We start from the raw sequence: 25,287 nt of genomic DNA, 5'->3' as shown, positions 1-25,287 counted from the left end.
TTTGTACTACCACTGCTGAAGAAAGACCGGTATGGTTACATTTTAGAAAATTCAGTATCAATTTTGTACAGAAGTGCTAATAGCCTACTTTTGACAATAATAGCCTACTATTTAACAAGTTACTGAATCAAATAAATGCTTCTTTTAAAGGTCTACACAGGATAGAACGTTGGGAAAAACATCAACGCTCACACCGTCAAAAGTTATTAATGATGCAACAATCTTTATCTATTTTCACTATTGATTCCTAGCAATTAGTCATTGTAGCCCTAATTCACATTTTCTTTAAAAGGGTGAAGGTCAAAAGATCGGTGCTCCTCATGCCATGGTTGAAAAATCTTGACACATTGGGAATCATTTTTACATTTTAGGGACTTACAAAGGTGCAATCAGCTACATCCAGTTTCAAGAGTCCTGGAATATGAAGAATCTCTCCAGCTGCCATGATGGGCAGAAGTAAGGGGATAGACAGCATGTAAGAGCTTGAAGTCATGTCTGGGGGAGGGCAGACCTCTGGGGTCGGGTTGCACAGTAGAGGTCGTAAGGGGAAGCACATCCTCAGGATTTCATGCTACAGTCACAATAGCAACTCCTTCATCGGACCACCAAGTGCCTGACTTCCTTTTGTCCTTTCTTTGTGGGGTCTGGCAAATAAACATGCTCCCCAAGAAATAGACACAATAGCCTGATTTTAGATTAAAGGCACATTATGTAAGTTTTCGCCGCTAGAGGCCGCATTTTTAAATGGCGAAGCTTGATGACACTATGAAGAAGAGTGGAGTGACGGTAGACATCATTCAGTGCTCAAACTGCGTGTCTCTACTACAGTCAAATCTATGAAACTCTCTTCAAGAGCGCACAGTAACTGAGGTTTATAACTGTTCAAAGACAAGGCTCATTAAACTAACGCACAGATTTAATAGACTACGTATCAATATCTCTTGCCTTTGTACTAGTGATGTCTGGCTCGCGAACAAATCGTTTGATTTAACCGGTTCTTCTTAGGGTGCTTTCACACTTGGTTCACTTGCCTGGACCGCACCAGAGTTCGATTGCTCCCTCTCCCCCTGCCCCCGCTGGACTGCGTTCATATTATGTTATTTGGCTCTGAACCACGGTTCGCTTGCGTCATCATGCCCGCAGTGGTTTAACCCATTGCTTGGTAATGACAGCGCAGGAGAAGGCGGCAAATACATAACATTGCTCTCTACACTTTTATATATTTACATTTTTGAACAGTTAGTTTTGTTTACAAAGCTTCAGTTACATAACGACACTTATGTCTGTCTTACGAATGTACTGCAAATGATCTGAAGAACACTGAAGGTGAACAGAAATGAGACATACAGCTTTCTATTTGCAGCGTGTCAGTCACGCTTGTCAGGAAAGTGAGTGAAGCACACAAACACACATTTTTATCAGATAAAACTTCAATAATAGTGGTTCACTTCCTCGATTTGGATACGATTGCATTCACACCAGCAGCAACTGTACCAGAGTTCACATGAACCGTACCCCAGACCACCCTTTTTAAGCGGACTTTGGTACGGTTCACGGGTGCGCACCCGAGTTCGGAAGACAGCGTTCATGTCATCCAAACGAACTGAACTCTGATGTCAATCGAAACCCACGAGCGCACCAAGAGTGCTAGTGTGAAAGTACCCTTAGTGAAGCGAATGAACCAGTTCACCAAATAGGACTGAATTGCTTGAAACAGTTCGCGTCTCCAAAAAGCATTAATCTACAAATCACTTAAGTTGTCACTTAAGTCAGCTTAAGTGTCGAAATAAACCAATATCACAGAGTAATTAATTTACTTAAACAGTACACTGACTGAATTGTTGTGTATATTTTTTTTTTTTATTTGAAGTTTTTTTTCCCCGCCAAGAAAAGTACAAAAAGTAATATACTCCTATTATATTCCCTTTTAATAACATTAGAATTAAGGTATAGTCACACAGTTCACAATTTGCTATAAAAGCTAGCTCTAAGAAAAGGATTCTGCATATTGTATCCCAGCAGCCCCCGTGAAGGGTCAGGGCTTCAGAGTTCATGTGGGTCCTGTCTGATTTGGTATTACTCCATTGTGATGCCCAAGGAGCTGAGCAGGGCACCGGTGTAGAGTTACACAAGCTCAAGTGCCAGGCAGTTTAATCAGCGGACTGCTTTTCAGATGTCATACGATAACAGAGCTAAGTGGACATCCTGGAAATGCTTGAAGTGCTGATTCATCACTGAGACACAAACCCTGCTGTGGGACATGTACAGAGACGCACAGCCCACATACCGTCCCAGATACGGCACAGGAAGAAGAATTCTACACAGAAACACTCGAAGCATTTCCACAGACATCCTTAAACCAGCAGAGCAGCAGACATGTAGGCTTACACACAGCTTTACTGAGACGCTTGTATAGATGCTAGCTGTGCAGTGTGCTGAATTATTGATCAGATGCTGCTGCTGCCACCCTTTTCCTGTCTCCTCTGGTCTAACACACCCCTGAACTACATATATCATTACAAACACATCCGGTTGCTTGACATCAGGGCAAATGTTTTCTATACAATGCGTGTGTTTATTTATTTTTGTATTGGTGACATAAAAATGCCAAACTTTATGAATATCTGTTGATTGTTGAAAATGAAAAATCTATTGTCACTCCCAAATCAGTATGATTTTTTATCTTTTTTATCTATAATAATAATAATATTAAAAGTTTTCAATATTTAATATAAAAACATCTCATTTTTAAATTGACATACTGTATACGGTATGCACAAATGTTTGGGATTGTTAATATTTTTTATTTCCATTTTTTTTATGCTTACCAAGGCTGCATTTATCTGTAAAACAGTAACAGTGAAACGGCAAACTACTATTACTGGTTTGTAAAAAAAAACTGGTTTGCTTTCTATGCAAACAAAGGCTATAAAGAGGTGTTTGACCGATGCACTATCATGTCATGTCTTTTGCAGCATCTTGTGCCCCCCCCCGCCCCATTTCACTGTCCGCATTTTTTTTTTTAAGCATCTTTAAGAACACCTACATTAGGTGAATTAATGACACTAGTTTAACATTTAATTTATGCATTGATTCAGGACACAGACTTCACAGTAATGAGAGTAATAGTTCAGTTCACATACACTAATGTAATCAGTTGTAATGACTGTTAAATGAGGCTTTTCTCAGTTTGGTTGACTGTGAGAAGCAGAGAAGCATTTGCCCTGGTTAAAAACTGCACACACTGCCAATCGGTATCAATTCACTGCATCATTACATTCCTATATAGAAAAACAGCAGATAAAAACGTGTCACAATGTCAAAATTCAGTTCAGCCTTGCAGCATTAGAATAATATTAAATCAGTGATTAGCTTTTACTAACAAAATTATGTTCACTGAAATTTTCATTTCATTCAACAATATGCACCATTGCCCAAAATGAGTGCTTTAAAAAAAAAGACATCAAAATGTCCTTGTTAGCATGAACCCTGTAAAATAACTGACACCCAGATCTATTCCTTCTAATCTGAATTCTTCCTGAAATGATAATAGAGTTTCTATCTAGCTAGCTTTCTATTGAATTCAAACACACACAAAATTGGCTATACATGACAAGGAACCGCTTTGCTGACGCAGCTGCTGCTGAAATTTCTTATGCTAATACACTCAGTCTAAAGATACTGACTGAGGAATGACTGTGTGTGAATCTCAGGAATAGAGAGTCTCAGGCCACACCCCCTGCCCCGTCATTCACCAGACATTGAACTGAGCATCTGCGTTGTATAACCAGGGCAAACACGGTAATCGCGCTGCTCTTTGATGGCGAGCCGCCACTTCCTGAATCAAAGTACAGTGTGGGGTGATCAAACCCAGCAGCCACTGCATGAGCAAACAAATTTATGTCTTGCCTAAATATGGTGTCCTGACAAAAAAAAGCTAAAAGATAGAGAGTGGAACCAAAAAAAAAGAGAGGTCCCAGGACACAGCCCAGCTTTGAGGTTGAAATGGCATATATTTACATACAGATGCAAAGAGGATCATTAGTCCATGCTGATTTAGATTATGAAGTTATTAAACTCCACATTGGACAAGTACTTGCACAAACACACTGTACTGCCCCCCCCCCCCCATTATAATTTTTGTTTTAGCGTTTCCATTCCACCTACTCAACATAACAGGATTATGGGGAATTTGAGGAAAATGCAACAGAGATGGAAATTTGATCTACTGGGTTTTTTTTTTTAATGAAAATAAATTACTTAGCTTATGCTACACTATGGAAAACACAAATTAGTAACATTTGAGATGCTATGCAAAAAAAATGTTTTCAATCAAATAATTATTCTCAAATTACTTACGATTTATTTAGTAAATTTGTTTCCATAATAGTAAAATGTACTGCCATCTTGATGTTTCCATCTAGCATTTTTTCCATGCAACATTTCAAAATTTGCATGAAAAGACATGGAGGGAAACCCAACTAATGTTGGATCACATTATATCTTATCCATTTGTGACGCACACGTACTTGAAAAATTGTCGGGGGGAAATGGGAATCAAAACAATAAAGTACAAATAGCCTATAAAAGGTATGAAAATTATAAAGAACAACATCACAATAAGTTTTACATTTTTGTGAGGTAGTATTTCACTGAGACAAATATGCAATGAAAAACCACTCAGAGGGACTAAAAATATTTTAACATGATCTGATCATTACTGACAAGTTTTCTCTATTCATCAACCACTGCTAGGTGAGGCAAATCATGAATTTTGAAGGGAGTAGATTTTCATTTCTGCTTTATATATATGTATATAAACATGCCTAGGCGCAGTAGTAGAACCGTTCTGTAAGATCAAAACTGTAGCTATGACTCAGATACTCCAGAGGGGAAAAAATCCTCAATCCAATACAAAGGAAACATCCTCACAAAACCTGCTCAGGAACCGCAGGCTTCAAAGCAAGAAAAATAATGGTAAATCCATGTCAGGCGCAGTATAAACAAAGTCATGCACCTGGATATAAAGATTAAGGACTAAAAGCAGATAAGATAAAATGAGCAAAGACTGACTGAATGCAAAAATATGAAACAGCACATGAAGACACATGAAATGAATATTATCCCAGTAAACAAAGGAGATAAGTGCAGGGTACAGCAGCGCTGGTGCTGATTATATTCTTACCCGAACTGCCTAATGTTTTGTAGAACCGGTACTCCAAATGTAGCTGTGGGGCCCTCGATTTCACAGGTTCCTTTAGGAGTGACAGGAAAAAAAAAAAGATTCCATTAAAACCCTTTTATTTGTTCATATTAAGTTGATTTACAATATACAAATATTCCAGCCAGCTAAACACATTTATTGTCACGTGTCTGAGAGACACCCTCAAGTTATCACTTTTAATATTCCGGTAGCACTTTATTTTACAGTCCTGTTTCTCATGTACATACGATGTACTTATTATAGTAATTACAATAACTACGTAATAACTAGGTACTAACCCTGAACCTATACCTAAACCTAACCCTACCCCAGGTAGTTAGTTACCTTGTATTACCAGAACTTTCTTGGATAAATACACTGTAAGTACACTATAAGTACAATATAAGTACATGTACTGTAAAATTAAGTGCAACCAATATTCCTGTAGATTCAGTTTCCTAAAATCTCTAAAACACATCAGTTGGAGTTGCTTTCTTTATCAATTGAAACCTCAGTTCGACTCCAGAACTACAGACATGCTCAGATGGTTACAACTAGCTAAACGTTAGCAGAACATCAACTTCTGTTGTGGTTATCACTTGGTAGAATATAATGAATAATGTACTTACCAACTTTATTGCAACATACTCATTTGTATAGAGATTCTTTCCTAAAAAAGCAAAACAGAAAAAGGGTGACCAACTGCCACTGAAATGAAGACTGATTAAACATGAATGCAGTGATACAGACATTTTGGCCAATACTTATATTTTCAGTTATTGAAAATCATCTATACGTAGCAGACTTAATGCTGCTCTGTGCCTGCTCAAAAGTCAGTGTTAAGACACAATGCCACATAAAAGCTAGACTATATTATGCCTGCTCAGCCCCTAGAGTTGACATATGCAGTTGTAACTACAAAGTAAATGCATTTCTGAGCAGCATGACACAGTCTGTGTAAAGAGCCTAATGCCACTTCAGAAGCCGAATCTAATTCGATCAAATCAATTCGATTAATGCAGATTTTGCCACGAATGTGTCATGAGCAACACTCAACCCTCACTAAAACAGTAATGTGATTATTGTATCAGCGCTGTCTTAGGCCGATTGCTTTATTAAAAGAAGTGGTTGTTCCCTTTTGTGTCAAAATCTTCCAATTTTCTTGTCATTTTTATAAGTGAATTTCAAGTGAGGTCATAATTTTCAGCATCCTTGATTACATAATGGCCGTCTAAAACCAACTGGTCAATCATTAGATAAAAATTATGATGGCTGATAGACTGATATACTACAAAAATATTGTTTGCAGGTAAAAATATCTCAGGTTTAAATATTACAGAAGAAAAGATGGGTAGAAAAGATTAAAATGATCTAGTATTTATTATATATAATATATATAGAGAGAGAGAGAGAATTGGCCAGCGCTGCCATGTACACAACATGTCATGCAGACCAAGCTTGAGTCTTCCTTAAAAGGTTAAGTGTGCACTTTTATCCTCAGTTCCTCAATTAATCAGTTTGTTCAACTAAAAGATCACAGAGGCGTGTTCTAAGAAAACCTCTTTGAAAATGTTTTTTCCATACAATTCGTTGCCACTAGCAGTGCACAAATCACCCACTTCTCCTTTGAGGAACATTGCCCAATGGACTGACAAATGATAGTGACCCGGGAACTCTAGAGATCCTGAGATTCACTTCTGCTTGGCACCTTTGAGCCAAGAACTTCACCCCTAGTTGCTCCATGGAGACTTTTGTGAAAAATTAAGACACTACTGGCTTCTCTTACCGAGCTTCAGCTCTCCAAAGTTGCCACAGCCGATCTTCTTGCCAACTCTGAAGTTCGGTCCAACCATAAGGACCCCAGAGGACGAGGAGGAGCTGGAGGGCCGTGAGTGCCCGCTGCGTCCCTGGGCCACTTTACTGCTCCTCACCGGCCTCTCGCCCTCCTTCTCTCTGGGGTGATCCATGACTGTGAGATCCAGACGAACCAGGCCGGAGCCCAAAGCACACAGCTCAGGCCAAAAGAAAACTCATGGGACGACTGCTGTTGGCACCGCTGCCGCTGAGCCAGTCACTGCTGCCAGCACACTGAGGGAAGAAAACATTCAATCAGAGTATGTTTTAAGCACCATTATTATACATCAATGTTTCCTGCACCTCTATTCACCTCTGAAACACCTATAGTGCCTCAGCTAAAGAAATCACATTTCATCAGTGGGTATTTTGTCAGAAACAGGCTTAATCCAAGGGTGGAATAATTGGTTAGCTACAGATACAAATCTGCCAATTTCCTTTCTAATTACACAATTAGCCAAAATCACATTTGGTGTGAGAATGTGTGAGTAAATGTATGATGCTAAATATAGGTGCCAGTATCTAACCTTTTCTTAGTATAGCAATTTTGTTTTCATATTTTGGCTTTCCATTTTTAAACAACATAAAATGAATATTGCAGGTGCATCAATATTAGGTTTTGAATTTGCAATGCATGAGGGACTGTCCTGCAAACATAGTGCTTTTTGTGTGCATGCAGGCAGAGCACATGATGCTGTTGTTGTTTTTATAAATGTGCACATGCAGGTCTGTTCACAGATGACGGATATGGGTCACTTACAAACTTAAAAAGCAAAAAAATCAGAAGAGACTAATAAGGGTGTGACATCAAATTTTCGCTGTCACAAGCAATCAGGCACAATCAAACCCCAACACAAAACATAACAACAAACCTGCAAGACCTACAGAGAAGGTTCCACGATTAGAAGAATGAATAAAGCCTACAGAAAAGACTTCTAATTGACCTATATCACACACTGGCCTATTGTTCCTCATGTCAACCGCATCACAGCCATGCTAAACAATAAGTGGTTGAAATTACACAAATAAGCACACAAATGCATACATTTTGACGTATTTCTAATGCCCATCATTCCTTGTGATTATCGGCGATGCAGCACTAATGCAATATGCTTTAACCATTAGATGTCCAACCTCAAATCATTAACCTTTTGAAAAGAGATTAGCTCAGGAGGAAGGCGGGCATTGGGGAGGGATTCCTATTGTGACGAGCAGTGAGGAAATGCTTCCCTGAACCCCCGAGTAAGACAGCACACACTGTGCTTTGGGGAAAACCTTCAATATCGACATTCAAAATCAATGGCTCCGGTCAAAATGAGTGAATCTAAATACACACACACAAAAATAGACTTAATTAGCACACTACAAATATATTTTCAGAATCAGGATCCACTTAACTGCTCAAGCATTTAAAACAACAGACAACATAACTGGAGCACACGCTTATAATAAACAGATAACATTCTTTCATGTGAATGCTAATATAGACCTTGTTACAGTTATCATTTTTGATGTGAGCAGGCCTTTTATAGTCATGTGAAATTATGATTGCCGGTCAATGTTTTATTGGTCAATGTTTTATTGTTCAACGGCTAGGGAAAAAAAAAAACCTTAAAGTGACAACAGCCATGCTCTTCATCGGTTTCATTAACATTATAACTGCGGTTTGAACTTTCTTATTGTCACAGAATTTGAGTGATTATTATATCTACACGCCTTTTTTCAGCCATTCACTTGCTAACATAAACTATCCATAAGGACTGATTTCCTAAATACTGAAAATCTGCATACAACTGTAGTCAAACTACAAACACCACCTGTTACAAACTAAACGACATATTTAGGAAATTATAAATGTAATCTGATAATACTGAAGAATTAGAATTGTATTAGCACAAACATTTAACATTCCTTGAGGCCTTCAAATCAATGTTTAATGAATTACCAAAAATGGAAATTCTGTCATAAATTTCCTCAATTTCAGTCTCAGGTTGATCCAAATGTTTCTTTATTTCTTTAGTCAGAAACAAAAAGGTGTCAGATGCTTCTGTTAGAGAGTGACAACCACAACTGTACATACAAAACGGTTACATGAAAATTAATCTCAATTGTAAGGCTGCCATATAATACAAATTTACATTTTTAGGTGAACTGGCCCTTTAAGCTCGTATCGTCCACCAAAGAGTCTCAGACCTCTGTTGAGTGTGTAATGGATAAGTGAAGACAAAAGCCTTCAAAAAATAAATATAAATACAAATAAATAAAAACACCTGTATCCGTATATTTAATACAAGAAAATAACCCAAAATGAAAATACACAGTATAAAAACAAATAAAAGCCTTCTCACGACATTTAATGAGCTTTCCTCCTGCTGCGGGCCACAAACATCAACGTTCAGTGTTTTCAGCTCTTCACAGGAAGAGGAACACGATATTTCACAAATCAACTGCGAGCTGTCTAGAGCACCAATATATTGAACTGTTTTCTTGATCAATCGAGCTGGTCAGATATCGATGCATAATATCACATCTAAACAGTTATTCATTTCTGTCGATAATGTGAGCCACAGGCGAGTCGTGATGCGCAGTTATTGTTCAAACAGTGAATACAGATCACAGCTTCAATCGATCAATCAAGATTACCGTTTATTACAGGCAGGATTACAAGCCAGCTAACTGAAATTAACTAATGGAGCTAACATCTTGACAAACACCTTTAGCTCGTTAGCTATAGCAGCTTTATTTATTACACTCACTTCCACGACGAACTTCGTCTGAAGCTTCAGAGGGGAGATGAATACTGTGATACCAGCGTCAGCAGATTATATGACACCTCTCTGAATAAAATCGGTGTTGATATCCGCTAAATTACCCGCTTTTCCTCCTTTCTTCAGTGTTCCTGCAAGTAACGTGAACCTTTCGCTGAAGCCAATGACTTCCGCTCTCGGACTCTGAGGAGATTTCAAAACAAAAGTCCATGTGATCACTGGGGTGATTCCGCTACGCAAATAAAAAAATAAATAAAAAAATTATATTCCCGCTTCGCTGTACGATTATGAATTTTGTCATTCGTAAACAACGATATGCCCGTGTTGTCGTTTTTATAAAAAATCAAACAAGACCATATTTTGTCAGAAATATGCTCTGTTCAAGCTCAAGTATTTAAGCTTCATTAAATATAGCTCGATTATTTACACAGGGACGAGAAAAATGAACTGGATGCTTAACAGGACTGAACATTTTTATAAAATCAATTATGAACAATTTCTAAAAAAATCTCAAACGGGGGGATAAAATGATAACAAGTGAGACAAACCAATGTGACAGGCAGTGTTCGCCTCACAAGTAAGGCAAATAACGCGATCAGATTACTTTTTTTATTACAAATAACTAAATAACGCATTGCTTTAAATTTTACAAGAAAATATCTTAGTTACTTTTTCAAATAAGTAACACAAGTTACTTTGTTAAACCAAAGTACTAGGGCAGAGGCACTTCCTTCAGACTGAGGCGTCATTCCACTTTTTGGTGTGAACATGCAGTTTGCATTTTTTTTTTTTTTTTTTTTTGCAGAATTACCTTTAAAATTAATTTTCCCAACACTGGTGACAAAACAACACATAATCCATTAAAACTGTTGCTAAATTGCTCATATTTGCTCTTTTGTTTTCTGGCAAATATATGTTTTATTTAGGACCTGTCATTTGGATAAAGGGATATTACAAAAAAAAAAACTCGTAGATGCAGATAGGCTTTTTCGGGCACATGGGGAAAGTATTAATTTCTTACTAAATGCAAGAAGATTCCCAGTTTGTTTGTTTGTTTGTTAATTTAAATGAAAAAAAAAATAATAAAAATAAACACATAACCCAATTAACTTAATTTACATCTAACTTAATTAACATTTAAGCATTTATATGAACTTAAAAACAAAATACTTTAGTTCTTGGAGTGCCACTGTGATAAACAATGCTAGGATGATTCATTAAAAAACTTCGACTTCTAATTAATCTCATATAAATTTTTTTTTCGTTTCCAGCTGCACTTCTTTATTTGCGCTCAACTGCTATAAATAACTTGAGAAAATAAATGAAGAAGCACAAGACTTTTATTGATGACAGGCCGCTCAGCGAGCTGTAATGCGTGTACTTCAGCGCCTCCTGGTGGATTTGTTTGAAATGTTAGGAAATGACGCGGTCCTAAAGAACACACTTGTTTGATAACATGCTTAAAACATAACTTATTTCAAAATTTGAAATGTATTTAATGTATGTAATATGTTTGGCGGGTATATTTTACATTTGTTGCTATAAGGGATTTATGAAATAGCCTATTAATTTTAATAAGCTATCAAGTGTATTGTCATTTATAAAACAGTATTATTAGTATTATTAGTATTATAAGAATATTTATTATTACAGTAGCACGTGTCTCATTTGCGTCATTTGTATATCACGTTTAAGTATTAATAAACAATGGTTTTGTATGACATTAATTGTACCTTTTAATTTTTTTTCTTTCCTGAGTTTTACACTAGATTTCATATTTAAATTAATCTGATAAATAGTAAGCTGTTTAATCGCAGGTGCTTTTGTGACAATTTACGCCCATGTAGTGTGATGACTGTACAGGGCAAAACTTTTTTATAGTTTGTCTCTTTACATCTTTGTTTGCATTAGTTTGAGCTTCAATCAAAAATGTAGCGCTGAAGAAGATGGTTCTGAGAAATAGCATTGACAAGAGAGAATATCATCCTACAGGTGGCGCTGTTGCTCTTATTATTACTGTGCCTATAATCCCCAACTGATCTATAACAGATAATATCTCCATTACAAGTATAGAATTTAGTTTATAGTATCTTAGTATACTATACGTCATTGTAAAGAGAGCAGTATTCACTCAGGTTAGAAAATGCCAATACATAAAACCCCTAGAACTACAAGGGTTTCAATAGTTAGCTGTCTGAAGCTGAAAGGGTTAACTCGTGTAATTGGATCAATGGGAATAATGCGGAGCCCCAGCATCTGATTTCATCCGAGAAGACTCCTCTCATACAGGCCTGCTGCTGTTTCTGGAAGAATCGCTCTGAGTTACTGTTGATGATGGGCCAGTTTTCTAAAAACAACCTGTTGAAAATGTTCCTCCATGCTCCTGCCTCCTGGTAAATGTTTATGGGAGATATTATTTCGCGTTTGTTAGCTATGGCAGAAAGGGAAGGTGTCTGAGCGGTGTAAACTTCTTCACATGGCGCTTTTCTCGCTCTGAACGCGGTCTGCGTGTAAATGCACTGGAGATAAACCTCTTCACATCGCACTGGGAGACTCTGAGAGAGTTTGACGACGAGGGACAACGAGTGCACGACTGTTTTCGCCTGAATAAGAGCAAAACAACGAGTAAGTAGATTTCAATATTAGAATAAGTTCGTCGTGATTAAGTGGACACAGTATTGCCTCAAGTAACGTGTGTGAAAATATTAATTTGTCCAGAGTTTTGTAGAATTTAGAGCCAAAACACGATAAAGGGAATAAACAACATTTTTTTGACACTACGGTCATACAAATCCCTTGAAATTTGACGAGGCCTCACTCTTTTGCTGTTTGAAGAAAGATGTTAATGTCTGTAAACTGCTGGGATTACCTGTATGCCTTGGGCCTGTTGATTTCTGCTTAATAAACTAGTAAAATGTACGTTTGTCCCACAACCGTGGACATACACAGATTATTTATTTATTTATTTAGTAAAAGTGATTTTCCCCACTGTTTCATTTCCACTACATTTTAATATAATGTAATATAATGTGATCTTTTTTTGGCTATAATTTTATGCAGTTAAATCATATTTTCACATTTTCACTTAAAAAAAAAAAGAAAGAAAAAAACTTATTACGTCACATTTAATCTCGAGCATGCTCTTCACAGTCAATGCATCTTGATATAAAAGTACACTATTAGTATATTAGTACTAAAGTACCATTATTAGTCTCATTTTTCAGTATTAATATTTGCACTAGTAGTACATTACCAGGACAACAGTGTTATTGTTTTGGAAATTATGGGGAAAAATTCAGTTGGTACAAATAATTTTCATAAATTTTTAAATTATTTGTTTCACTAAATGTTTAAATTATTAGTTTTGAAATTAGTATGTTGACATATGGGTCTGGAGCAAGGTTAAATTCTACATTGAAAAGTTGCTAACTTAATGAAGACATGGTAAACAGTTCCCATGTGACCTTCATCTAAGAAAAATATTTTAAAAAAGTAGAAATCTGTTAGTTTTAGCAAAAATCACCACATGGGACTTTTCCAAAGTTGAAGACACACCCAAATGCGATTTAAATTCTGAATATATAACCTTTTATTTACATAAAACTTTTTTTATGTTGTAACCCTGTTTTTCTACTTGCATCAAATACAGTGTTTTTGCAATTTAACATTCAGGTAGATCTCCTTTTGCAGCAAAATGTATCATATTGTATCTCAGATGAAGGGTGGTGGAGGGCCTAATGATTGGACTGCTAGAGCAAATACTGTTGGTTCAGTGAAGCATGATCATTGTATAACTCTAAAATCTCTTAAGTTGCTTTAGATGCAAAATGTCAAAGTGCAGTAAAAGTTAAATCAAGGGCTTCATGCTCATTAGTAATTAGGGTTCTGCACTTTTAAATGAAAAGAGTTAAATTGCTGATCCGTGAGAGCTCAGGTGATCCGTTTCAGCTTGCTTTGTTGTGTTCCCTTGAAGTCTTCTGCCTAGGTATTTTTGTGCTGTATATTATTGCTGTATTCAATAATGGAGACCTTTCATGGATGCTCACTGATCTTAGACTAAACTCACTGGGGCAAACGTAGGAAACTATCTCTGTTGCTGTGCGTGGTGCTGGAGGACGCTGGGTGGAGAACAAAACTGCTTTTGTTTTCTTCATGCCTACACAAGGACCCAGAGTGCACCGAGCCTTTGAGAGCAGGGCTATATTGAGGTGCCCAATTCAGGACTCTTTGAAAGATCAGTCTATCTGGGAAGATGTGGGAAAGAAGGAAAATGCAGGGTTTTAAGTGCAAAATGAACAAATGTGGCTGATCCTACTGAAAATTTTCATTATGCTTTTAAAGTAATGTTATGCAATTACAATTTTACACACATACACACACACACACACACACACACACGAATAATATATATATATATAAATAAAAATAATAAAGGACTCTAAACTATGTCAGTAAAATAACTTTTGTCATGTGGTGCTACTCCTCCATAATTTGATATTTATGAATTAATAATTGAGGCAAAACTATACTTGTTACTTTTGAAAATTGTTAAAAATTGGTAGTTTCTAAATTACAAATTTGGTAATTCTGGACGTTACAATCTGCTAGGTCATATTTCCCAATTTTGCATTGCCAATAAATAAAACATTTTTTCATAAATGTTAACTTTAAATGATTTTTTGGTGTGAATATGGTGTGAAATGTCCCAAATATTATCAATATGGACATTCTATGGCCCGTCGGCTCCTCCGCTGTTGAGATTTCCTCTGTATTAGACAGTCATTTTCCTCACATCTGTTGATCTTTTTCACGAGCGTTAAGTCTTCTCACAGAATTTCTGAAATGAGCTTAAGGCACAGCATTGACTTCCGTCGGTCTGTTATTGTCAGTCATCCATTTATGAAATTAGGCCATGGTTCCCTGTAAAATAATCCAGTGCTTCTGTAAGTTCAGTCCTGCTGCCCTGGATGTGTGCCATGAGCTGGAACAGTGGGCCTTTTCATGTTTGCTAGTGCTTCAGAATCCTCTGTTTTGTAGTCAAATCACTTCATGCGACATTTTGAAGAATAGTGAGAATATACTAGAACTAAAGAAGGTGTCTGGGGCAAGTGGAGCCTTGTTTAGTTGTGTAGGAGTGTTTAGAGGCAGGGGATGGCCTGATGTGGTGAACAGTCATGTGCTCTGGGTCTAATTAGAGCAGCGTGCCTGAACCTGAAAGCACACAGGAATGTGCTGTATGTCATAAGTGATGTCACATTCCATACCGGCCTTGTTGTTTGGAAAGGGAACATGTATCTACAGATGCTCACAGTCATAATTAGTGGAGTTAAATATACTACTCTTCAGCATCACATAAACCTTTTGAAATCATTCTAATATGCTGACTGATGCTCAAAAACCTTTTCATATTATTATGAGTTTTTTTAAAACCGCTATGTTGCTTAAAGCTGCGGTGGGGAACTTTTGACGCTCTAGCGGTTAATAAACAGAACTGCTTGCGTCTTGCGGAAGAACATCGTAGCCGGAACTACTTCCCTCTGTTTATGTCTATGAAGAATCACAAAGGTACTGGGTTACTCCGCTGCTGTACCCCCGAAGCAATCTAAAATAGTCTGAATATAAACACTTATTATAGGTGCACCCTAGTGATTCAGGACAAGCTAAAAACAAGGTTTGGAAAATGGATTCATGGTGTACTCGCTTATTATATACATTTTTCTACAATTTGAACACAAACAAAGTTACGGACCGCAGCTCTGATTGGTTGATTTCTTACCGGGAGCGGTCCATAACTGCAAATGGCAATAGGACCACTGGGAGGAGCCAGAGGAGCTTGATTTTTTTCACAGATTATCTGTCTCATATTCTACTGTCAGGACATAATGACAGGTTTAACAAATATGTAAAAAAATATATATTTACAAAAGTTACCTACTGCAGCTTTAATTATTTAATGGGAAATACCATTCAAAAGTTTGGTGTAAGTGTGATTAAAATAATAATAATAATAAAAAAAAAATTAAAGGTGCTGTATGTAGGATTGAGACCGATTGGTAGAACTAGGTATTGCAGACCAAATTCAAAATATCGGAAAGGGTTTTTTCCACACGGCTTCTCCTCCTCAGACTTGATGTACAATCAGGTTGCCAGATTTACGACACCACTTGACGATGAATTTAATTAAATATGCTGTGTTTTCCGCCAACTGGCCACCCGGGGTGCTGAAATACAATTGGGTGAACTGGTAGTGGGCGGGTTTCACAAACCAAAGGAAAGACCGACAATCTGACCCGGAACGCCAATTTTCAAAGGAGAATAACTCAGTGTATTGTTTTTCAGATAAACAATGTTACCTTAACATGTTTCTTAAATAGCTGCGAACATGTTATGGTATTTTTCGTCTTTAGTAGAGTCAAAAACTTACATTCAGCACCTTTAAGCAGCAAAAACTGTTTTCAACAATGACAATAAGAACCATTATTAGGCATTTTTGTACCAATAATATAGCACCAAATCAGCATGTTAGAATGATTTCTGAAGCAGCATGTGAAACTGAAGACTGGAGTAATGGTTGCTGAAAATTCAGCTTTACAATCACAAGAAATTAGTCAACTTATTGTTTCAATGTAAACGTTGACAATCTGAACATCAGTGTTTCTAAATGTTCTTTTTTTTTCCCAGTGTCTAAATAGAATGTTTAATGGATTGCATTTGTGACGCTGATGTTCATCATCAAAAATATTTAATTAGCTTTCAGTATTATTGGTGAAGCAGTTGTATTGATCCTTCAGTGCAAAAATATGTGTTATGTAAGCTGTGAAGTTTGACCTCCTCCGAACTTGACCTGTATAGTGGTGGGATTGCTATTGTAGATGCATAAACAGTCTGTTTTTGGTATTGACGTGTTGTTTAACTTGTTTATTGTAAGTGCATTACTATTTTTTTTTAGATGAAATATTTTCTGTTGTAATCATACCACATGTGTTGACCATAGAGCTTAACTTCTATTGAACCTGGGACATTCCTTGTGCGAGGTGTTGACTTGTGCTAGGTCAGGTTTGGGGCCAGTAGCACATAGTCAAGGTGTTTTCCAGTGTCCTCATGATTGCCTCTTCAGGTCTTCTATGTGTGGCATTTCACTCTCCATCTCAGAATGTGCCACCTTTGAGTGCCTGGGTTTATATTAACCTTCTGCTTTCTTTACCGTACTGCCATTGTAAGAGTACCTGGAGACTCTTTCTGCTGCTTAGTGCATCTTCTCTGGCTTACTAAAACCTGACAAAAACCTAACTTCATCTTGCTCTCACAGGGCCACCAAAGAGGCCGTTTTCCTGGACAAAGCATCTCTAATTTCTAACATTCTCCTTTGCTTGTGGTAAGTTCCTAATTTTAAGCTTCTTTCTTTCTGGTTTTGCAAATATTACTCTGGTTATATATATATGCAATGTTGGATTTTTTTTGCATCTCTCGTTTAGTGGTCAACCAGTAGGGGTTTCTCAATAGCTAATGTTTATGCCTAGATGTCTGGCTAATTTAATGCAGAATAAGGAAAACTTTGCAGAAAGGAAATGAAAAGATTTTTGCGAAAAAAAAAAAAAAAAAAAAAAAAATTATATACTAACAACAATCTTTATATACTTCCTCAATAGTGAAATCTCACCTCATTGACCAGAGTGGGCAGTGTTCCAGTATATTCCAGTGCGCTAATCTCAAAATGGCCAAATATTGTGCGATTTTAATCTGCATGACCTATAAATAGGTCACTAATCTCTTTACAATTTGCGATCATTTGGATTGCATGATTTCTCTCTTGAGAATAATCTGGCCTTGCTGTTTGTATTGTCTGTCTGGCATTAATTTCCCCTAACAATGTTGTTTGCCAGTTGCAAAGAAGTCAGATCCTGTTGGAAAGAATGCCCTTGTTGGAAAAAGTATGCCTGGATTAACGGGCATTTTTGGAGTTGAAATATTGTAGACGCTCTGCAGTCTTGTGTACATTAATCAGATTAATGACTGTGAGTTTCCAGCAAGGCTTATGAGAGCTTCAACCCCTCCTTCCCATGGCCTCATTCTGCTCAGACGGAAGCCATTGTTTTCATGGGTCCGTGTGGTGGCAGGTTATCCAGTATTCGTAATTTCTTTGCTGACTTGGCCCACAAGTCAAAAGTTTTCTCCTTGTATACGTGCATTTATGCTGTTTTCAAAGGTGTGTGTATCAGAAAGACCTGTGTGTGTGTGTGTGTGTGTGTGTGTGTCATACAAACAAAAGCCAAATGCCGCAAGTTGTATTTTTATAGCCACAAATCTAACAACCAGAGTAAATGCCCCCTAATCCGTTTCAAATGTGCTGCCATGCACTACCCATCTTTTGTTAAAGGATGTTGGCACATGCAGCCAAATTTGTTTGCAATGTCGCCTAGGTGTATTTACCCCCAAAAAGAACACTTTTACCTGTCATTTGTTTCAGATCTGTTTTATTGTCTTTTTTCCATGTAAAATGGAGATGTTTTGCAGTGTTGTTCATGTTGCTCTTTTTCCACACAATGAAAGTAAGTGGGGAAGGATACTGTCAAGCAAAACAAACAAACATAAACGTAAAAGTAGTTTTTCCAATATTTCATATCTCTTGAAGCTTTTGTGCCACCAACTCACAGAAATTAGGATTTTTTTAACCCTTGGTCATTTTAAACCCAAGGTGATCCTGGGATTTCTTTTTTTTCACATTTCACACTGCTCATAACACAGGGTTCACAATTAATGCCAGGAATGGCTGGGTTATATATGAAAAAAAATAAATCTCTATTGTAAATTTTTGTACGATATTCAATATATATCTTGATGTGTTTGAATTTAAATAATAATAAAAAATACTGGGGGAAATAAATTGGGATAAGTTTTTATTTATTATATATATATATTTTATATTTTACATTTTATAGCTTTTGCATTTATACAGCGACCACAATCGCAAACAATACAGTCGAGATCTCAAGACTGAACACAGATAATCTGCGGCGGCGCTTCCACAATAAGGAGCGAGCGTTTGCATGCATGGTTGCCAGATTACTTCAAATAAGCAAAACACCAGGAAGAAATATCTATGTAACATCGAAGCTCTGATTTGGGAATTAGAGGAGTGAAGAGCAGTCCACAATAACATGTTCACTTTTTTGGACGTTTGGCGCGTTCTTTTGGGAAAGTATGCTTGAATTTGAAATATTCGATATTCACTATATTTTCAAATTACCGTATTTTCCGGACTATAAGTCACTTTTTATAAGGCACTTTTTTTTTAATAGTTTGGCTGGTCCTGCGACTTATAGTCAGGTGTGACTTGTTTATCAAAATTAATTTGATAAACAAAAAAAACAAAAAAGTAAAGTATGTCCTGCAGTAAACTGCTTTTAATGACAGTCACATTACTATAACTGAAAGGAATGGCTTTCAGCACAATGATCGGTTTAATACAATTAGAACTGAAACTAAAATTTAATTAATCTTAGTATGTACTATTGTTAACTCACATTGAATTTTTCAAATACGTCATTATGCATGAAAGTCACATAACGGAGACACATGATCATTTTGTCATCTAGTAGGCAGAACATAAAAAGAAAATAACATATCACCATAATATAAGAGAACATAAATGATTGCTTTGAAAAGTAAATCGTGGATGTCTTCAAGATCGATCACAATATAAAATCATCAGATCGTTAGGGCTGGGACAATGAAAAGATGATTCATGGATCGTGGATTTCAGAATACATCGTGATTCTCTCTGGAATCGATTCTGAGCTGAATCGATCCAGATGCAGTGATTTTATTGTCCCAGCCCTACATATCACACTCCCCTACTCTATGGTTAATGGTTTACATAACCGCTTTAGTGTTAGCATCTTCATATTATACATTGCTGACTATATAGTGTATCCTGAATGGACTTTTCAGACTGTAAAGCTAAGAATGAAACGGTCATCTTCGCTGCAGTTGATGTGTTTTATTTCAGTTAACTGAGAGTCCCAAAAAACGCAAAACATACTTATAAAAGTACAAAATTTAAGTTTTCACAGTAGATCTTTACTCGCACATAATTTTATCCCTGTTTAAACTAAGTGTATTATGAAACTCCCGAGAACCAAAAGGATTTTGCATCATAATGAACCTGATCAACATGACGTTTACATGCAATGCCATGCAAGACTTCCAGTAAATGACTAACATTTTGTTCTGCTCGTCAATCAAAGCTATTGTATGGCTGCAGAAGACTTAATGCACAAATCATATTAATTATTTTTTGTTACTTTTTTGGTGCTTTGTAGTCTTTTTTTTTATAGCTTAATTTATAGTGTAATATGGAAAAGAGCAGCACGAACATTCTTTAAAATATATTTCTTTGTGTCCCATGAAAAGTAATGTCATATGGGTTTGCAACAGCTTGATAATGATATATTTTTTTTTGGTGTAATGGGATACTCTACCCTGTTTACCCTACTCTTTCCTATTTACTGAACTTTAAATCTCACCAGACCTTTTTTTCCCCCTTTAAAACCAACAGCATTTTTTTTCTCTCAATCATCTTCCAATCCTGTCTTTATTCCTATTTAATTTTGGTTCTAAGTTGTTTGACTAAAGAAATGGTCTGGTTTGTAGTCGTCTAACCTGAGAGACTTTAGCACCGATCTGGCGAAAACATCTAAACCGAGTCAATGACCTATGAAATGTAAACTTCCCCAAAAGCAGGACCCCTGACATTCTGTTAGTTTCTGAGCAACTTGTGCAACAAATTGTGAAAGGTATTTATACAAATGAGAGTTTAGTGCATCTGTCTCCTCTTCGGGAAGGGGGTTGCCCGGTTTAAGCGATTGCACTAGATTACAAATAACATGCATGACTGGCCATCTGCTGCTTTCTATTTTTCATCTGACATGCAATGGATTGTACATTTTAAAACGAAGCCTTTCCAAGGATCTGGACGTGTTCTAGGATAGGGAAAATTAAGTAAGTCCAAACAACTCAACAAGAAGGTCGTTTTTATTGTTGTTAGTCATGGGTAATGTTAATTTAATCAGGTTTTATGCTAGTTCTCAAGGTTTCTTTGTCAACAGCAGGAATCTGTTAATACATTTGTGCCATGTTGCTCTTCACAGTGTTTCAAAGGTCAGCAGGCAAGTATCACTATTACTTTTGCTATTACATTGGCATGAGAGAATTTCCCTAACCTTAAATGCAACGCATGAACTTGAAAGTATGGTTTATTAAAACTGATGAAAACAATCCAACCAATATATCTTATACACTTGAGACTGCTTTGAGTGGGATCGGTAAGCAGACATTTACATCTATGCTTTTAGGAAATATTATTCAGAGGACGTATCACATATATAGTAGGATTGACTATTTAAGTAAGCAATTGACAACAGGCTGTTGAATTATTAGAAAATAATGCACACCCGAAGTGGTGATCTGGTCGTTACGCAAAGTGCTAACGCATTAACGCAGTGCAGCTAACGCAGGCTCTATTTAACCTTCAATAATCTAAAAAGCGGTGTTACTTCTGATAACAAACAAAGTCTTATCACTTGCAGAATTAAAACCATATAAATGCCATTTTGACGCTCTTGAATGTGATGTGACCAATCAGCATCTGTTCAAGTGGCAGTGCAGACCGCAAGTCTCTTCCACTTTAATACAAGTGGACCCACTTTATATTAAGTGGCCTAAACTACTATGTACTTACATTTTATTTTTAATTTAGTACAATGTACTTATTGTGTACATGTTTTTACATTGTACTTATATAAAAAAAAAACCTACATGTAATTACATCTGTATTTAATTTCTGTAATTACATTTATAATTACACTGTTGACCCATACTTTATACCTTAACCCACCCTTAAACGTATCCATACCTTCAACCCTCTCCCTAACCTTACCCCTATCCCACCTCAATAGCAGCAAAAGTGTTTTACAATACAATATGAACACAATAAGTACATTGTATTTACATAAAAAAATAAGTACATAGTAGTTAAGGCCACCTAATATAAAGTGGGACCATACAAGTTGTAGCATGAAATAAACATGCATGTAAATCAGAAGATATGTTATAAAAAAAAACAGTACAGCTTACAAAAATGGTCAGGTCTAGGGGTGTAACGGTACGTGTATTCGTACCGGACCGTTTCGGTACAGGGCTTTCGGTTCGTGCACGTGTGTACCACGTAATGCACGGAATGCAATATTTTGTGTGCGGAATATAAGTACATTTTCGTGTTTCCAAACGAGCATATTTAGTTGCGGAAGTCTCCGCGTTCAGCGCAAATCCTGCCCTGCAGCTGATTCTAAGGTCGGCGACACACTGGATGCGTGGCGCAAGCGTCTCAGCTGCGTGGCGGTTCTGTTTTTAATTCGGCTCCCGTGTTAACAGGTCTAAGCTTGCAGACTGCCTGCGTGAGACGTAACGCGTGCATGCTAGAAATAGAACCGATGCCTATTTTTCACGCGACACGCAAGCATGTTGGAAGCGTTTCCAGGCAAAATAGAAAAGGAAAATGTTTATATGTCATTTTGTACACAAATACATATTAATTCGTGACACTTTGATGTTTGAAAGTCCTTTAGGTTGACATAAATTCAGATATAAATGTATTTAAAAAACAAATTAATAATTATCGATTTTCAAATATTGCACCTGTCAAACATACTTAGTCTATTTTGCCGTCAATACTGTTGACGGTGTCCTTTATCAGTTGGCTTTATATTTATGCTCAACATGAAGTATAGATATTGTTGTCGTGAAGACAAGAGCAGCAGCACCATCTACAGCAGCAGCAGCGCCAGCACCACGTCAGGCACGATTCTGGTGAAGCAGACCTACAAGCTGGGATTGGTAATGCTGCAGTGTATTCATAGTTATTTATTATATTTTTCATTATATTTTATTATATGATATTGGTTTGAGACTGAGAGTATTTTATTTAGTGGAAACCTTTGCAGCAGTATTTTATTTCTTATTCTTTTTTTATTTTATATATATTTTATTAAAAAGTATTTTTTTTTTAAAGTGTATAGTAATAACCTGCAGTTTAATGTTTGCATTTCTTTACCTTACTGTACCGAAAATGAACCGAACCGTGACTTTAAAACCGAGGTACGTACCGAACCATGATTTTTGCATACCGTTACACCCCTAGTCAGGTCTCATGTAATCACTCAGTCAGTGTTTCAACCGAAAGAAAGACATCAAATAAAATGAAAAAATAAAAAGCTTAGGAGCCATGTCACTTAACATTGCATTTACCTCTGGAAAGTTATCCAGTGTTGGGTTATGAGGCTCTTTCCTAATAAGCTGTTGATCTCAATCATCAGAATTGGGAACCACTTAGCAACGTACTAACAACCAGCAACTGCATTGTACCAGCACAGCATCATAGAATACGTGCATAGCAACCACTTAGTAACACCTTAGTAACTGCAAAACAATTTCCTAGATTGTAGTTTTGAAAGGGAAACAGCGCATTTATTTCACTGGGTAATTTAATAATCTAAATGGAGCTTTTGATTTTTGCTGTGGACATGCACTGTAGTTTGCTGTTTCGTCCCCTTGGAATTATAAGGTTCTATCTGACATTTTTGTCAAAATTGAGTTATTCACATATTCTTATTCTCTGACAATTTATTTACATTATGTGATGTTTTATTTCTACAGAAGTCGATGGAACACAAAAACTTTAAAGCTCAATATCTCAAAACTACTCAGAACGCAGATAGAACCTTATAATTCCAAGGGGACGGTTTGTCATCCAGGCTGGCCTACACATCTTTGGCATGGTAGATCTGAGAGTTTCTTGCTCTCCCCCAGCATTTTACTGACACAGCTGTGTAATTACAGCCATCGTGGTCACGCCTCTCCCCAGACATGCTCGTTTTTAGCTCGGATCTCTGTGGGAGTGCTGAGCTCTTTTACATTGACATGATGGACCAAACCAGAAACACTGCTGTACAGCACAATAGAGCCCTGCACGACGAAAAGGGGGCCACACTCCTCCCTGCTTGTATTTCAAATTTACAGCTCTAGGGTCTCCGTGAACATGACCATTGTGTTAATTTACCTGTTGCTAGGCTCTTTGGGCCGTGACTCTGACAGTGGGTATTTGACACGTTAATTCGGAGCCTAAAAGTCCTGTCTTCCATCTGCTCTCAGCTGTTGGAAATTGTTGCTTGCTAGTGGAAGAGGGTTATTAGGATCTGCTGTGTTCTTGCTCCAGCTTGGCGGGATCTCTAGGGCTTTGATTATTCCTGGAGCTCAACATGACACAGCTGCTTGCTGCTGTACTTCTAGTGTGACATGTTTCATGGGAATGGGTGTGTCTGGCTTCTTCAATGCCTTGTTCACATACTGTATTGTTAGTAATGCTTTTTTTTTTCTTTCTCTCTCTCTTTTGGATTTTTCACATAGTTCCTTATATTCATGTACTACCAACACAATATGTGATGCAGAGTGATATATGGGCTGAATACTGGCCTGTTTTATATCTAGTATTTAGGAGTATAATGGGACACAAAATGCTTGGGATGCACTTTAGTTTTGAAGTCATGATGCGGTAGGCAGTGTTTTTGGTACAACACAATAAACAATACTTTTTTCTTTTGTATTTAAGGAGTCGCAGTTCTGTTTAGAATAGCCTCTCATTAAAGGGTACATAACATACAGTCTACCTAATCTCATGTTAATCTTGAGTACCTATTGAGTAGTACTGCAAGTTTTATCATATTTATGAAAGAAAAATACAGCTTTCCGATTCTCTCCGGAGAGATCCGAGCTCCTGGAGGCGTGCCGTCACTGAAATGACAAGAACACACAAACGCACTTGCTACACTCCATTGCTGCCCCGGAAAAACAAACTGCATCCACTGTTCGTGTAACGCTGGGTTCTTTTGGAGGGTGAACATGGTAAACTTTCCCTCACATCCAAAAACACACTTATTTGGAGACATTCTCAAACAAATCCTATGCAGCGCTTGTGGCGATTTCCAGATGAAGTGCGTTGATGGGCGCGGTCTCGTTCTCCTCTGGTCAACGTGGGCGTGTTTTTCAGAGAGAAATGCTCATATAAGCAGTTCCACCCATCGTCTATGTCATTAGATCCATGATTGAAAAAAAAACAGCCGAAACTTGTTCCAACCCGGAAGTAAGATATTCTGCACAGAAATTCTGTCATTCGTCCAAATTACTTTTTTAAAACTTTGGCCATGTTTAGCTTGAGAATCCATCTCTTTAACACTGTGAACAACTCTGAATGTACAAAACACCATTGTAGCCCCCCTTTATGTGAATGCTAAGTAGTGATCATATGCAAGGCAAGCATGTTCATAACCTTTTTTGGTGGCAGTTTGGGATTTGACCGTTTGATTCATAGATTAAGTAGTCCATTTCAAATGGATTGCATATACAGAT

General features: G+C 37.1%; 2 protein-coding genes across 12 annotated transcripts in view; one reads left to right on the top strand and one right to left on the bottom strand.

The window, feature by feature from the left end:
- Positions 1-10,013, bottom strand: part of LOC113051798 (casein kinase I) — a 45,396-nt gene extending 35,383 nt beyond the window's left edge. For 6 of the 9 annotated variants that reach the window (XM_026215885.1, XM_026215890.1, XM_026215887.1 and 3 more), the window contains exons 1-4: positions 9,814-10,013; positions 6,990-7,291; positions 5,833-5,873; positions 5,186-5,255 (exon numbers count right to left, since the gene is read on the bottom strand). In XM_026215885.1, coding sequence (XP_026071670.1) covers positions 5,186-5,255; positions 5,833-5,873; positions 6,990-7,170 — 292 coding nt within the window. In that variant the 5' untranslated portion in view covers positions 7,171-7,291; positions 9,814-10,013. The remainder of the gene's footprint in view (positions 1-5,185; positions 5,256-5,832; positions 5,874-6,989; positions 7,292-9,813) is intronic. The other 3 variants (XM_026215888.1, XM_026215892.1, XM_026215886.1) reach the window with 2 other exon arrangements.
- Positions 10,014-12,064: 2,051 nt separating this feature from the next.
- LOC113051793 (protein kinase C and casein kinase II substrate protein 3-like) overlaps positions 12,065-25,287 on the top strand; it is a 31,555-nt gene continuing 18,332 nt past the window's right edge. The window contains exons 1-2 of one of the 3 annotated variants that reach the window (XM_026215869.1): positions 12,065-12,450; positions 17,135-17,200. The gene's annotated coding sequence lies outside the window, so the exon portion shown is untranslated. Of the gene's footprint in view, positions 12,451-17,134; positions 17,201-20,614; positions 20,827-25,287 lie in introns of those variants that run through there. The other 2 variants (XM_026215870.1, XM_026215872.1) reach the window with 2 other exon arrangements.

The sequence above is a fragment of the Carassius auratus genome, chromosome 32 (assembly GCF_003368295.1).
Source record: "Carassius auratus strain Wakin chromosome 32, ASM336829v1, whole genome shotgun sequence".
In the NCBI taxonomy this organism is placed as follows: Eukaryota; Metazoa; Chordata; class Actinopteri; order Cypriniformes; family Cyprinidae; genus Carassius; species Carassius auratus.
This window is presented reverse-complemented; position numbering and strand designations above follow the sequence as displayed.